Here is a 17,705-nt window from a genome sequence, read left to right as displayed (position 1 = left end):
TATAAACTATAAAAATTTGTAAGTTCCTATAAAACAGATAATCCGTCTACTATAGTTAACAAAACACAAAATATTGTGTAAATTATATTTTTTTCATCCATTTCAACTCTTATTACGTTATAATAATTAATGCATTATCAGTAATTACCATTTTTTCCAAAATATAATGTTTTTAAAATTATAATTCATACTAATATATCATTAAAATTAGTAATTAACTTTTTAATGTATAGAACAGTGTTATATCTATATTCTCGAAAATCCATATTCCATATAAATGCAATGTTTCAAAATACTAAGTTATTATATCTATTAATTTCTATTTTAGTATGAAAAAAGGTTTTAAAAAAATTATTTATTTACTATATTAAATAAATAATATATATATATTAAATATTTAATAATCAGGTCGAATTCTATTATTTTCCTAAGGTTAATATTTTATAAATATCAATATTTTTTAAATTTTTATAATATATTTTCAAACTTATTTTTCTTAGTCTGTGTAGTAAAATTCACTATAGTTATATACATTTTATTATGATTTTACGAAAATAATGAAAAATAATAAAAAAAACAAATTAAATACGTTAATATAGTATACAGTATCATTAGGAGTATATTATATTATTGTTAATTTATTCATAATGTATATATTTCAGTAAGAAATATCTATAACATGGAACAAAAAATTATGTTTCTCTTATTTATTAAAATCCTGGGGTTTATCCTTTTAGGTTCCATTTATCATTTTTATAATGATAAGGTATGTTAATATTATATGAAGATATTTCCATTCTTTATATTTTTAGTTTTTTATTTTTATTTATACTTTTTTTTTTACCTTTACATTAGTTATTGTTCCATATAACAAATATTTGCTTATGTTTCTTTAGATTTCTCTTAATAATTTAATGAATGAGAATTGCAAAATTTTTAAAAGATTTGATACAAGAAATTACAGATTACTATCAAAGTATAAACAAAATAAGGACTCAGATATGTTAGGGTTAAACGATATACCAATTAATGGAAAGCCAAACAAAGGAAAAATCAAACATTCTACAAGAAGTTCATTAAACAAGGAACAATATTATACAGAGGTTATAGATTATATTAATGGAATGTTTGATGGAAAACACTTTCATTTTGAAAAAAAGTTGATAAAAAAAAAAGATTATGATGACTTTCTTGAAAAAAAAAGGAGAACTCGCGATATAGCTTTAAAAAAAATAAAATTTAGAAATTACAGTTTTGGAACCTTTATATTTTTTCATTTCATTGTGTTAGGAATAGGATTACCCATATTACAAGGCTTTAATAAGTTAAAAGAATTAGGGGATTGGCTTAAAACTTCATTAAATCTGAGCGATACGTGGAATGCTGTAGAAGGATATCTAGGAGAAGCAAAATATTATTTTTTTCTAATATGTTTTTGTGTAATTATCGCTATATTAGCCATCATAATTATAATATCAATTCCTAAAATCTTAAGTAATAATGAAAAATATAAAAGAATTAAATATATGAATGAATAAAATGAATAATTATAAATATGTTTATTATTTTAAGGAATATATTACTACGAGATAATATCTGTAATATCATTAGTTATATATTCTTAATAAACATAGCTATAATAACTATAATTTTACAAAAACATTGTTGTATATCTGGTCTTTCTAGTACACAACAGCAAAAAATTACATTTTTTTTTGTGAATAAGAATATTCTAATATTTTCGAATTCATATTTTAAATTATTATTTAAGTTCAATTATATATTTATGGAATAATATATACAATTATTAATTAATATTTATATATATAAAATATATATATTTACACTTTCAAAAGTATATAAAATAGCAAAATATATATAATTTTATATGACTTTTATAATTTATATCTGTAATTAAATTTTCTACTTTATATTTTATATTCTGTTCTAGTCTAAATTTATTAATTGTTCAGGTTATAAAAAAATGCATTATTACTTTAAAATTTAAAATAAATATGTCTTGATTTGTAATTAATAAAATGTATAGAATGCGGTTTCTTAAATTTAAACGTATATATATATATATGTATGTATATATATTTTACTTAGGAATAAATTAATAATTATTTTATGGATATGTCTTATCTGAAATGTGTCGTAAACTTAATTATCCTAATAACTTCCTTAAGTGTAGTTTTTCTTTTTTTCATTATATAAATATAAAGTTATAAATATATAATAAAATAGTATCCTATTTAATTATGAATTGTTAATAGTAGTTAAATAACTCTGTACTTCTATATATCCACAGTTGAATTAAGAATTGAAAACATTATTTTATTATTATGCTTTATTGGTATGTTAAATATTCTTATAAAAAATAAATAAATATATATTATATGAAAAATTTACAAATGAATAATGTATTTTGTTCTTATTTTTTGAGTTATAAGATTAGTTTAATCAATTATATGAATTTAAACACTGAAGGAAAATATATAATAATTCATATTTTTTCTTTAACATAATAGCAAAATTACAAATTGGTAAAAGCATCTATATCAAGTTAAATAACTAAAAGGTTAAAAAAAATAAGCATATGATTTCTACAACTATATAACAATGCATTGGTATTTATTTATGTTTTTGTTTGATATTTTTTTGTCTTTAAATATATTAAGTAAAAAGTTAATATTCTTTTAGTGATATATATAAAATTTATACTGAAAATTGCCAATCTTATCGTAAGTATAGCATTCACTTTTTAAATACAATTTAAGAAAAAAAAAGAATTTTTTTTTTTTTTACAAATAATACGTAATTACGCAACAATTTTTATTTTAGTTGCATAAATTTTTCATATGGTGTATTTAAAAATTTAATATATTTTTTTTTTACAACGCTTAATTGGATAAATATAGAACAAACGCTGTCCACACAAAATTACAAGTAATTTTTATATATAATATTGGATTTCTTATATATTCAAATGAAAATTTTATTATGATATTAATATAAATTTTAGTGGACTCAGATACATACACTTTAAAAGGTATATTATTAGCCATATAACTCAAGAATATAATTTTTTTGTAAAAGCATACTAAGAATCTAGAGCAATTTAGATCAGTATATAATTCAAATTCTTCAAGAAGAGAATCAAAATATTTCTAATAAGAATTTCAATCAAAAAAAAGTTTTCCTTTCCTTTTTTTTATTGATTAGTAATAAATAATACTGTATTTAATTAAAATATTTTCATCTAGTTAGATAATATATATATATATATGTGGAATAATTGTATGACCATAATTTTTTTTTTAAAATTCTTTTTCCATATTTATTACTATAATTTTAAGATAACAAGTATACCATGTATATTTTTTTTCTTTTATGATCTATATAATATATTTATAATTATAGGACATTTGCGTTTTTATTTACGAAGAGTAAAAATAATAAGATTCAAGATAATTTTCTTATTAGAAATTATTATATTATACAATATATTAATATTTTTTATTTTTCTTAAAAATACGTTTTTAATATTATATATTATGTACAATAGCATATTATTTATTCTTTTTATGTTTTCTTATTTATAAAATTGGTATAACTTCTACATTCATACGTTTTTTTTATAATCCCTTTATATATCGTAAATATATTCACTTTCGTTCCTTTTATTTGTAATATTATATGAAAGTAATCATTTTTGAGATTATGCAATTACATATAAGAATTTGTACTAAATTTATTTTTAATCAAGCATTTTATATATCTATTTTTTTTTATTCATAAATATATCATAAAATAAATGTTTATTCACATATTCAAAGGAACAAACATTATGGAATTCATTAATTTTAAATATATTCGTTAAATAATAATAAATTTTGTTATGTTTGGATTCAAATTATGATACTATAAAATCATTGTACAAAAATATTATGCTCACTGTAACTTTTAAAAATATACACAAATTGGTCAAAACCCTTAGTAGCAATATAATTTTTAATTTATTAATATATAAATAATCCATCAAATGGTACAGACATTTTTTATATATATAATAATATTTATTTTATACAATAAAAAAAGTTTATCTTAACTGACATTATTTTTCTACTATTTTAACTATCATAATAATTAATATTATTTATCTAATAGAAGAAACGCTACAAAAAACATTTATAAAATAAGAATTGTTAATTTAAAGCAACCTAAAATTTTCTGGTTAGCTTTAGAATATATATTAATATACATTTTCTAGATGTTATATATTCTTTTATGTAAGTTCAATAATTTTATCAACGACTAATTCTTTATTTGATTTTAATTTATCTATTATTCTTCTATTTTGCATTATTTATTTTTTCTTTTTTAAAAAGTTTAAAAAAAAAAATTTTAATATTCTTTAAATAATAAATTTAAATATTTTCAGTATTAATAGTTTAGCTTTAGTTAAATTATTTACTAAATAGTTTTCCTTTTTTATATATAATTGACATACAATGATATTATACTAAATGAATTAAAAGATATTTTTCATTTGTAAAATTTTATATGTTCTTCGTCTATCAAAATTAAATATATTATGTTTACAATAAATATTTAAGACTAATATAAGCGGATTCTTATATTATTTATCGGGTTTAAATGTTGACATTTTTATTAGTTAATATATAATAATATTAGAGAGATACACAACGACAACAAAATCTAATTCCCTCATTTTTATTAAAATCTTTATATTTACTCTTTTAATTTGGATATATCGTTATAAAATTATGTGGTATATTAAAAAAATTTCATATATATTTTTTCTCTAATTATTTTTATTTTGGTACATTTTTTATTTTTGAAAATGCAATTTTCTTAGTAAGGATGTATATATCCTTGTAAATAATAAATGTTTACATTTTTACTTTTGTTAGAACAACTATGATGAAATGTTCAAAATAAAGTATAATTCTCATGTTCATTTAACATTAACAACTAATCGACTACTAGTGGAGGATTCTGTACATGTTATATCAACTGAGGTTTCATCAGGTAAAAAGGAATATACCAATTTACTACATGAAGAGAAAGGTATATCTAAAAGTTATAAAGAAACTATACCAGAATGAGATGTTTTAAAAGAAAACTGATTAAATATGAAGGAGCGGAATAAAGTAGTTAACAAAGAGAAGTTTTCTATACTTAAGAGTATAGATAGATGTTTTGAAAAAAAAATATTACACATTTTAGATTTTTTAGATGAAATTAGGAATAACCCTAAAATTAATAAAATGACTGAAAATAGAGTGATAAATGGGATTCTGACTATATCAGCAGCTCCACCATATTTAACATCATTGATAGGAATAGTACATTCATTAATGGATGGAGTATATACTAATAAGGACACAGAAGCTTTATATGTTGCACTTAAAGTTGTAAATACTGCAATTTTAGGATTTGTAACTGTCTTCATTATATTAGATACTTTTTATACTTTGATAAAAATAGTAAAATATGAAGTAATAAAGGTAAACAATCCAAATATTTGTTATGAGTTAAGTTCTTAGATAAAAAAACGCTCCTAATATGAAAATATAACTTATATAGTATATGTCAGGATATAACATATACAAGAAATGCCCATACAGTTACTTGATTTTTAGCATACCACCTACATGTATATAACTATTTTGATATGATATCTAAAAATATATTTTTTTAATTCTTAGTGAATATGATTCTTTCATTTCTTATATATTTACTTTAAATAAAGATTTTAAGGTAATTTAATATTAAGACTTAATGCATTTGTGTTTTTTTAAGTACATTTGTATGTTAAATAAATGTGTTTATATAAAATTAATATAAAAAAGTGTAATTAGTATTATATAGTTTAATTAATAGAAAAATACATATTGTTATTTGAAAAAGTATAATAGTTTTGTTTTATTTGCCTTTACTTTTTTTTCGTTCAAGATGATTTTTTCGGTGTCCAATTAAAAAAATGTATTATTTGTTTTAAGTTAATTGTACATGCCTTTTTTTTTTGTATATAATGAAAATAAATAGATGTTTTTATCTGTTTAGTACAATGTAAAGGTAAATATTTTTTATGTATAGTATTATCATATATATATTATAATATGCTACTATTTAAAATAATATAATATAAGTTTAAATTTTCAAATGGATTTAATTCTAAAATATGAAGATAAAATAAAAAATCATTGCTTTTTAAAATGAATTATTTATAGTTTTTTATTAATTCTGAGAATTATATATTCTTCTAGATATATGGGATAAACTGACACTCCATATTTTATTCACATTAAATAGACTTTTAAGTAAAATCTATAAGAATTACTTAAATATACATTATAAAGAAATGTTATAGTTGCTTTCACTACTTTTTTTTTTTTTATTCCAACAAATGTAATGAACAATTAAGACTAATACATTAGTAACGATAATCATGACGTTTCTTCTTTTAGATGTGTAATAATAATAATTTTGTAAAAAACAAATTATATATATATGTAAGTTCAGTTACCAATGAAATGAACAAAAAAAAATATATTTATTCCCTGTAATTCCATAAATACTTATGAGTAATTATTTTTACATTTGTTATAATATATATATTTTTATATTTATGTGCTAAAAATATAATTACCATGGACTTAAATGTGCTTAATGACATATAAAATATGCGATAAATACTATTAATATTTTGATATTAATAATTTTTTTTTTTTTTAATTAAAATTAATAAACATAAATATATATTAATTGTACTCTACTAAAATATCATTTCGTTTTTATTATTTTGATATCCTATAATAGGTTTGAACAATTATATAAACATATATCTATAAAATATTTAATTAATAAGGAGTTGAATATAACATATCTCCTGCAAGTAATTTATGAGCTGCTTTAGATGATTAATTTAATATAAACATTTTTCTATCATAAATGTGCAAATATATGTTTCACTTATATTTGTATTTTATTTTATATATCGAATTTTTGTACGTCTATTATCAATGTGCATGGAATTAAAGGATGTATATATTTTTTTATTCATTTATTTATATGTGTTATAAACCACCAAAGGTTAAAATAAAAAGTGGGGAAGGAAATTTTAGAAAATTTATAAACTTAATTATAAGAACTAACATAAAATAAGTTTATATTAGTATTTACTTTCTGGTTAATATTAAATATTATAATATACTTTTAAAATAATTAATTTTATGCATGCCGTATATATTTATTTATTTCAAAATAATATAAAATAAAAAATACTTTTTGTAACATAGTGAATTCAATTTTACATAGCACATTTTTAACTAGAAATAATATCATCGTTAAAAGTTCCCCTGTATATTCATTTTTGATAGTTCTCAATATATATCATAATAGAAAATGTATAGTAACTTTTTCATTATTACAAGTTTTACTTCATTTCCTGTATTTATTTATACAGTTAATATTATATAACAAACTATTTTATTCCATAAAATTATTTGTTTTATTAATTCCATTTAAACTATTTATTTTAATAAAAGATGTTTAAATACATTTTAGAACACTTTTAAAAATTCAATATGTAGTATATTTATTGTTAGGAATTAAATAATTTAACGTTTTCATTTCCACATTAAATATTTTAGTAACATATATACGTATAAAAGAATATGAGTTCTTAAAAAGTGGAATATAAGGAACAACTTTAATATTTTTTTGGAACTATTAGATTATATTATTTATCATATTCCAGATGAATATTGTGTAAATGAGAATAATTATAAAAATTAATTTATTTATCTTTATCTATATTGGGCATTTTATTTCGAAATAATAAATATACAATTTATAAAATTTACAATGCATTTTCTAGTATCTTAATAATAATATAATATTTTAACATTATTTATAATTTTAATTATCTTACAAACTATTTTACCTAATACTATTAATTCCAGAATTCATTTATGGTTATAATGTGATATCCGTTAAAAAAATTAATATAAAAAATGAACTTATTTTTTATAGATTTTGGTTCATTAAAATGATCTTTAGAATTATATATTTATTTAAAAGCTTTTTCATTTTAATATAAAATTATGCATTTTTAAATAAACATAGTACTTAAAAAAAAAACAAAGAAGTAAAAACACAAATATATAATATTAATATCGTTAACAAAATGATAATCATTTATTTAGTTCATGTTAAATAATTCATATAATTAGAATATAGTATCCTATTTTACTTTATATTATAAGAAAATTCATATACATATAATATATTAATCTTTTTAAAATAATGCGTAATAATTAAATAAGGTATAGTTTTCCTATTTTTAAAACAAATTAGCTAACATATATTAAATATAATAAGTAGATGCTCTGAAGGATAACGTTATTGTTATTATTAATATTTAGTTTTATTGCATAAAATATATTATACTGTTAAAATTATTTTTAGTAAATTAATGTTTTTCTATTATAAAATTTTATTTTTCACTTAGAGCCTTTGTTATATTCTATGTTAAAAAAAAAATTATAGAAGCATTCTTCAGTATTAATTAAATTTTTTATATTAATTATTTTATAGGTATAGTACTGTATTTAATTTTTTAGAAAAATTATATTATTTTTTTTTTTTTCTATTATAAAAAAATTTTAGGGCATTTAATTTTGTATAATTTTTATGTAAAATTCTATGATAATATTGATATAGAAGATGGAATAGATATTTCCTATGACAATATATCCTTATATAAAAATATTTGTTCTGATAACATCGGTAATATATAGGGAAAATTTAAGATAAATTTTTATATATTATATAAACGTGAAAATAATAATTTGTGCAGTTAAGATAGTTGTAGTTATATGATATATTTTTTTGATGAGAAAATAGTAAATAGCCCACTGTAAACAATTATCTTATTAAAAAATATAAGACATTATTAATATAAATATAAAAAAAAAAAATGATACTCAAATATATATATGCTTTTTAATTAGTTATATACCGTATTAAGATAATATATTGTATATAATTTCAATAAAAGAAGTAATACAGACATTAATAATTAACATTATTCGTAAAAAATAAAATAACTACATAAATAGTATAATATAAAAGATAAAAAAATAATAATAAATATGTTATTGTGAAAATTATTACTTAACGAATGAATGATAAATAATAGTTTTGTTTATTTTATGAAAGAAGCAATTCTGTACTTTATTCATTTGTTACTCAATCAAAATATATAATATGGAAAAATTAAAATTTCCAAGAAACTATAGTTCTATTAAGTAAAAAATATTTTGAAATCAATTTTTTATTTATTTTAAATGTCTATTTTCCCATGTTCCTGTTTGTTCTAATAAAATTCATTCTAATTTATATGTAATTAACATCTATAAATGTTCTATAATAATATTAATTTAAAGAGGACAAGTTTAATAATATTATTTCCCTAAAATTTTGCAAAAAAAATTGAAATGAATATCATCAAATAAAGAAAAATAACATAAATTACAAAATAAATAAAATAAATAATCAAAATATAAGAATCGTATAATACTAAAAACACACATAATTTGTGATATTTTTACTTACATAAATAAAAAAAACAAATAATTTAAAAATGTAAATTTTCTAATAGATCTTAGGCAAAAGCAATTATGCATGAAAACACTAAAAACATAAATGAACTATTTACATTGTGAAAGATAAGAACAATATTAAAAGAATACCTATAGATCAAAACTGAGTAGAATATAATTCTACTATTATGTACATATTGAGAATTTACATATTTATGTATATTCATAAACATATAAAATTATATGTATACTTAAATATCAGAATTCCATGTAAATATATAAAAGTATTATTCTATAGTTTTATCTTAATAAGGGTTTCGGAATACCCTAATATAATTAAACTTGTTATTTATACACTTGTACATATTTTTCCATAATTTATAGAAAACATAAAATACAGTTAAAATAAAAAATGGAACTAATACATAATAACCTTGCGGTAGAATATTTTCATATCCTAAAAACTTAGAATAATGTAACACAATTAAAACCTTTGCGCAAACAAACCAAGTTATAATTGGATAAAAAACTATAAGGAACCTTAAGGATTTCCGTATATATGAACCACTAAAATTACTTGATTCTTTATATTCAGTATCTAATAGTTTTAATAGTTGCATTTCATACATTTCATCTATTTTCTTTAAAGGCTCAAATATGGATGATAACATAATTTTTTTTTTTTGATGTATTTTTTTCCTTCTTGGGTGATTTTTTTTGTAAATTTCCAAATTCTCTTTCATTATTATCATACTCTTTTAATGAGTTAGATTGTTTTTTAATTTTTCCATGAAAATTTCCTTTTAAAGTTAATTGTACATCTTTAAGATTTTTGTATATTTTTCCACACAGTAATCTGAGTATCCTTACATCTACTGTATTACTAATGATGATTTTCTTATTCCATGATTTTCCAGTATTTGGTTAAAAATTAGAGAAAATTTACATTCTAAAAATTATCTCTATTTCCATATTAACAAATCTTTATTTTAAAATGAAAATGTGGGATTATAAAAAAAGAATAAAAAATATAGAATTTAATAATTATCCTACCTTATAGGAGTTAAGATATATCCATAATATTAGGGCAAATAAGAAAAGTTTAGAGTAGAAGAATTTATTTGTTTGTGCCGACATTCCAAAATTTTTTATAAATTCTAAATCTTTTGAGATATTAGAATTTCTATCTATATAACTTTTTCAGTAATATACAATAGAAGATATTTTATAATTTCTCTTTATTATTTCTACAACTTTAAAATTTTAAAATTTTTACCTTTCTTTATTTAATGATAAATATACCATATATTCAATAGTAAAAACGGAAATAATGAATCAAATAAAAATATGTTAGTAAATTTTCTGCATAAAAATATAATTTATTAAAATTATAAAATAGAGAAGGATTTTTAAAAGCTTCAAAAATATGTAATTATTGCAATTAGACTTCTTGTAAAAAAATTAATTTATAATAATATAACGTCTATGTAATAAACATATTTTTTAAAGTGGTTATAAAAATAGATAAAATTTAATAACGTTATATGACATTATATATAAAAGTTAACCTAGAAAGCATACCACTTAAAATTTCTCTCTTGCGATTAAAATAATAATAAATATTCTGAAGTTAGCTAGAGGCATACTTGCAATAAATTTTTTAAATATTTTGCAGTAAGCATAATATAATTAGGATAAAATATATATATAATATGTATTATTTCATAAAATTCAAGTAAAAAGCAATATGCACAATATGAAAGAATTATATATACTATGCAAAAGTGCTTAATATAATGGTTTCGATAAAAAATATATTGAGGTTACTTTTTCTGTTGTATAAGATAAATTAATGTTCTGTTCTTTTTTAAATAATATAAGAAATAATTTTCTTATGCGGTTTAAATATTCAGAACCGTTAATATGAATTCACGTGTTTTAACAATATAAAATATTAAGAAAAAATATTAAAAATAAAAATTTTAATAATAAAGTATTTTTTTATAAAATACTTTGGATTATAATAAAAAATATAATTCAAGATATATATATATATGTTATAAATAATTTTATGAACAAAATAAAATGATCATTTAATGATGCCTTATCATGGATTTATTTCCTAGTTTATGATGTACAATAATAAAATACTTATAACAAGATAGAAAAATGGCTTTACTAGGATACAGTAAAGCAAATACATCACAGTTGCGAAGTATAAAAAAGCGATTCACAGTAATTTTCAATAAAGAATGATTAGGTGAAATAATATATATTATTTTTAAAATATAGTACTAAAATGTTATTAATTTCCTCACTTATTTTATAAGTACAGAATGATTTACTTATATACATTGAAAGAGTATATATATATATATATACATATCCTACTTATTAAATATATTTTCTATATAATATATTAATAATTACAACGACAAATTCCACTTTCATACATTTAATGTGTTTATAGTAAATCGTACATTGCACGTTTAACTATTTCATTCATTAATATATACTTATATATATTTAAATTGTAAAAAATAATTTTTTTTTATATTTAGAGAATTAATTATATATCAGGAGATATAAAAAAATGAGTTCCCTTATTTTATTTTTTATATGTATTGTATACATAATAAATCTTATATTAATATTAATGTATTTATATTTTATAAAGTAAGATAAAATATGACGAAATACCTATGATAATTTAACGGAAATATCATTTATATATAAAGCTCAATAAAAAATACCCTCATAATATTTATACATAAAAATTAATGAATTTTTGCTAACTTACTCATATATAGCCATAGTATTCTTGTATGGATAAAATTTTTTTATTTTTTAAAAACAATGAAATTGATTTGTATGTAAAAATATTTTTTCATAAAATTTTCTAAAGATAATTCTCTCAAATATATAAAATAAACTTATATTTATGGAGTTCTGTAATATTTATTATTAGTTTACATTTCAAACTGTAATAATTAAGTATCTGTCACAACTTTCTTAATGATTTACAGTTCATAAAGAGAGTTTCATATAATAAATCTTTACTTTGGATAAAACATAATTTAAAAAAGTTCAATTTTTCTTGAATTCTATATATAATATATTAACTGTTACGCTAAATTCAAAGAAGTAGAATACTCAACTTTCATTAATAATAATATTGTACTTCATTTTTGTTGTTCTTCATATAATGTTATATGTATTTGTTCAAACATTTTGTAAATAAAAATTTTGACATAAATTACTTTAAAGATTATTCTGATTTTCTTAAAAAGTAAAATTTAAGAATAATTTTTCTTTTTTCTAGTGCAATTATATAACAAAGAAAAAAAAAAATAATATAAAACAAAAGAAAATAAGTTAATTACATGTTCTACAGTTCTAAGAATAATTTAATCGGAATATATAAATAAAACATTAAATTTCAATATAACGATGATTTATATTTAACCCTTAAATATTTTAACAATTGTTATAATATAATACACAAGAATAGTAATATAGTATGTGTTAGTAAATATGCTATACTTATTATATATATATATATATATATACATATACGTATAGTTAAAATAATGTATGCATATATATACAAATATTAATATTTATTTATGCAAATTATATCCATATAATTTTATATAATATTCTTTTAGAATTAATTTAACAGATTCGATCATATTTCCCATATACTGGAAAATATTTTAATCTTTTAGGTTATTGTTTATCATATATATCTAACATATATTTGCTCAAAGAAGACTATATATATTTTTTTTTTTCTTCTATATATATAGAGATTTTTAAATAAGGAAAATAATAAACTATAATAAACTAAGCTTATTGTACATCTTCCTTAGGAAATTATTTATTATTTGTATATTATTCATTAATTCTTATTAATTAAAGATTAATTATATTATATATGTTATACTACACATTCTGATAATAAAAAATCCAAAAAATCCTTATATATATTAAACGTAACAAAGATTTCTATTAAACATAACATGGGTTTTTATTATACATTAATATATTAGAAAAACTAATTATTATTGTTACTAATAATTTCTTTATCCTTGGTGCATTAAATATTATCTTATTATTAAACATACTAAAATATTTTTTCTTCTAAGGAAAAACATAATATTATATTTTTATAATGTTTAAATTTTAAATAAAGTAAAAGATTAAAAGAATTATACATTAAAAAAAAAAACATATATACATATATATAAGTAAAATTTTTATGGAGAAACTTAAGCCGTACTTTGATGCTAATATTTGTGGGAATCTAGTTATCTATATTATATTATTTATTACGCTAACATATATATACAAAAGAAATATATTCGTTAAAAATATATTCTATAAATTCAGTATATCTAATAATACCAAAGAAGGAAATTACATATTAAAGGATAATTAAAAAAATTTAGCTCAAAATTTCACAGATTAATATTTAATGCATAAGCTTTTTTTTTTTTAAAAGTATACATTAAAAGTCTTTTTATTTTTTTCGTATCAATCCTCAATATAACTTTTTTATAGATGTACTTATAAAAGTAAAAATTATATATAATTAGAATGTTTTTTAAATAAATCCACTTCGACCTTTATACTCTAGACTTGGTTTTTTCTTTTATACTACTAATTACTTCATATTGTTTTTTTCTTTATTCCCCTTAGAAAAAAAATTTAAGAAAATAGTTTCATCGACATTATGATATATCACTTTAATATGACTAGACTATATTTTGAATTGTTCCTTTTCAGTTCCAAGGATAAATTATTTTACTATTTGATTAGATTTATTTTCATTGCTTCATTATATGTGAAATTTACATATGTATCATCTTCTATTATCCAATTTTCTAAATCTTTTCTCAAACAGTCTTCCCATATATAATTATGAATTTCCATGCTTTTACTGCTTTCCGAAGCGCTACTGTTAGTTTCAATTAAATTTTTTAATATCTGTGATTTTTCATATGAATTTCCTTCTATTTTCCATTTATTTATGGAACTATCTAAATATAATTCATTATTTTCTATATTCTCTTCTTTTTTGCATTCTTCTAATATCTTTATAAATACGAATATACACAATTTTTCTAATATTTTTCTTTTTAAATATTTATATAAATCTTCATAGCATTCTTTAATATCCAGTTCTTCTATATTTATTAGTGATAGACCATAGTTATTTCCTAGAGCTTCAATTATATCTGAAATATTCTGGAGTTTTTCATCTTTACCTTTAAACCAATCCTTTTCCAAATATTGTTCTATAATATAACGATTTTTTGATATCCACTGCTTCCATAAATCTTTTTCTCTTTCGAGATATGGAATTTTGTAAATTTCATCTAAAAGGTTTGAGTTTAATTCTTCACTCTTTTTTATAAAAAGTTCTTTTTTCCATTCATTTTTCAAATTATTGAACCATTCTTCCCTTGTTAATTTATCAGATATGTTTCTGTGTTCTTCTAACCATTTATTCCATAAAATTTTTTGTTTTTCAATATCATTTCTATTTTGAACATTTTCCATTAGTTCATCATCTGTTAAATTATGATAAGTTTTATATTCTTCTTTTTTGAAATGTTCTAGGCATATATCTAAAAATTCGTCTTTGTTAAATTCCCACTCATCATTTCTGATTTTTTTTAATACTTCCATATGCACTTCTATAATAGTTTTTGATCCCTCCTTTTTTCTCTTTAATTCTTCTGTATTTTTTATCACGTCACTTTCATGAATTTTTATTTTTTTTATGATTTCCTTATCATCATATATTTGATGTTCCAAATGATCATGTGATGAAAATTCACTTTTTCTGTCAAAATATGAAGGTACCCTTATTTTCAGAAATTTCACTTGTTTTCTTTTTATCTTTTTCTTTTTTTTATGTAGCCCTACTAAAGCGCACTACAACATAAAAAAAAATTGAATCATAAAATAATTTATTACAGCAGTCAAATGGTAATCATATTTTTAATATTTAAACATTATTTTACTTTAATAAAAATGGAAATGACAATAATAATTACAAAACCCATAAAAATGGATGATATATGTTCCATATGGGGATATCCTAGTTTATTTTTAACTGCATTTTGAAAATGGGCGTTATTTATTGTATTTATTTCAAAAATAGAAAAATAAGTAGCATTAATTTACCTTCAATTTCAGGAAGTTCGGAAGAATCAACAAATGGGGAATTCGTAATTAATTGTGATGAATTTCCAAAAGCAGCACGACTATCTTCAGCTTTTCCTGAAACTTGAACTTTTGGAGAAGGTGCCGTATCTCCTTGTAAACTTAGATCTCCAGTTTCAGGACCTTCAAGAATTTGTGATTTTTCATCTGATACAGATTGTAAATCTTTAGGTTGGTTAGTTGTTATTTCCATAGATGAAGGCTCAGATAGAGGCGTTGTTTGGTATTGCGATTGTTCTTCACCTGTAGATACCGGTTCAACTTCAGTTTCTACTTTTCGTAGAATTTCAACTACCTTATCCGATTGATCTTGAAATTCAGATGGACTTTCCGATACAGTTTGAACTTTTTCTGAACCTTTTGCATGTTCTTCAGGTTGCAGTTGACCATTTTCTGGGGGTTCCAAGATTGAGCATTTAGGAAATATATTAAATGTTTCAGGATTCAGTAAGTCATTTATTGGATTACGAAAAGAGATATTTGCATTATTAATTTTTGAATTTCTTTCAATAAAGCTTTTCTTTTCCTTAAAATATTCCTCTCTATTTTTAATCCACTCATTATATTCCTTACATGTACTTTTACATTTAGCATCATTATTACAAATATATGAATCCTCTTGGTTCTTTCCGAAAGCTTTCAGCTTTCTCTCCGTTCTTATTTTTTGTTCATAGAAATCATCTGCATCATATTTTAATTTTAAAAGTTCTTTATCATTATCTTTTAATATTACAGGGCATCCTCCATACTTTTTTAGACCTTCATATTTAGGTTTTAGCCAATTTATTAGTGCTCTTTCCCAATTATTTTGGCTAAAATGTTGTGGTGCAGTCTTTTCCTTAATTATATAATCAGCTAAATTTAAGCAGTTGTTTCTAAATTCATTTTTATTTTTCACCTGTTTTAAGGTATCAGTTCTAGTTTTTGCTTCTTTAAGAATCTTTTTAAATTTAGCCTCCTTAAGGTAATATACTGATCCCATACCTAGTCCAGTCAGATCCTAAACACAAAAGAAATTTTAGAGATTATTTATGTTTTAATTTTTACGTAAGTTTTTTTGTCCCTTTTTCCTATAACCAGTAAACTAACATATAAATTTAGAAATATTTAAAACCACTAAAATTTAACCATTTCTTAATTCCACTAATTATTACTACGGATTGTTGTAAATAAGCATCTTAAAGAAAAATACAATTATCCATCTTTTTATTTTTTAATGCTGTAATTTTAAGTTAATATATAATAGCAGAGAATATAAAATTATCAATTACATAAGAAAATACATGAGAACTAAAAAAAAATTAAAATAATAATTAGTTTATATTATAATCTCCTATTACCCGAAAACTATATATCACAAGAGGAGATATATCCTAACCACATTTCGGTGTTAAATCACTGTTAAGAATATGTATTTATGTAAAATTCATGTTCTCTTTATAATTCAAAATGCAAATAGATAACAACAAAAAATTAAGTATTAGTAACTTAATAAGTTACATGAAATTCATGTGTAAAATTTTCATTAATATGTGTATTGAGTCCTTTTTTATATGATTTTTGTTTTTATTAATACAGTTACATACATAAAAATATTACTATCCCTAATAATGTAATTAATACTTTTTAATCTTTTGATTTCCTGAAAATAAGTAATCTATAAATTAAATAATTAATAACAGTGATAGTAGGTTTCTTCTTTATTATACCTTATATGTTGTCTATGTTTAAGATATATAATTATGTAGTTATAATTATTTTGTTAGCTGTTTTTTATATTTAGTATGACGTATACAAAAATAAAAATTAATAATATATAAATTATACTAAATTGTT

At 19.5% G+C, this 17,705-nt stretch overlaps 3 protein-coding genes across 3 annotated transcripts; 2 read left to right on the top strand and 1 right to left on the bottom strand.

Moving 5' to 3' along the window:
* Positions 1–679: 679 nt before the first annotated feature.
* Positions 680–1,538, top strand: MKS88_000581 (fam-m protein; the record flags this gene model as incomplete). Its single annotated transcript, XM_067216974.1, has 2 exons — positions 680–766; positions 897–1,538. 2 exons carry the CDS (start codon positions 680–682, stop codon positions 1,536–1,538), a joined length of 729 nt encoding a protein of 242 aa, XP_067075816.1.
* Positions 1,539–5,159: 3,621 nt separating this feature from the next.
* Positions 5,160–5,573, top strand: MKS88_000580 (uncharacterized protein; the record flags this gene model as incomplete). The annotated part of the gene is made up of 1 exon (XM_067216963.1): positions 5,160–5,573. The coding sequence occupies one exon, from the start codon at positions 5,160–5,162 to the stop codon at positions 5,571–5,573; it is 414 nt and encodes a 137-aa protein (XP_067075815.1).
* An 8,871-nt stretch (positions 5,574–14,444) lies between these two features.
* Positions 14,445–17,000, bottom strand: MKS88_000579 (STP1 protein; the record flags this gene model as incomplete). Its single annotated transcript, XM_067216953.1, has 3 exons — positions 14,445–15,568; positions 15,831–16,869; positions 16,998–17,000. 3 exons carry the CDS (start codon positions 16,998–17,000, stop codon positions 14,445–14,447), a joined length of 2,166 nt encoding a protein of 721 aa, XP_067075814.1.
* Positions 17,001–17,705: the final 705 nt, after the last annotated feature.

The sequence above is a fragment of the Plasmodium brasilianum genome, chromosome 1, assembly GCF_023973825.1.
Source record: "Plasmodium brasilianum strain Bolivian I chromosome 1, whole genome shotgun sequence".
Taxonomy (NCBI): Eukaryota; Apicomplexa; class Aconoidasida; order Haemosporida; family Plasmodiidae; genus Plasmodium; species Plasmodium brasilianum.
This window is presented reverse-complemented; position numbering and strand designations above follow the sequence as displayed.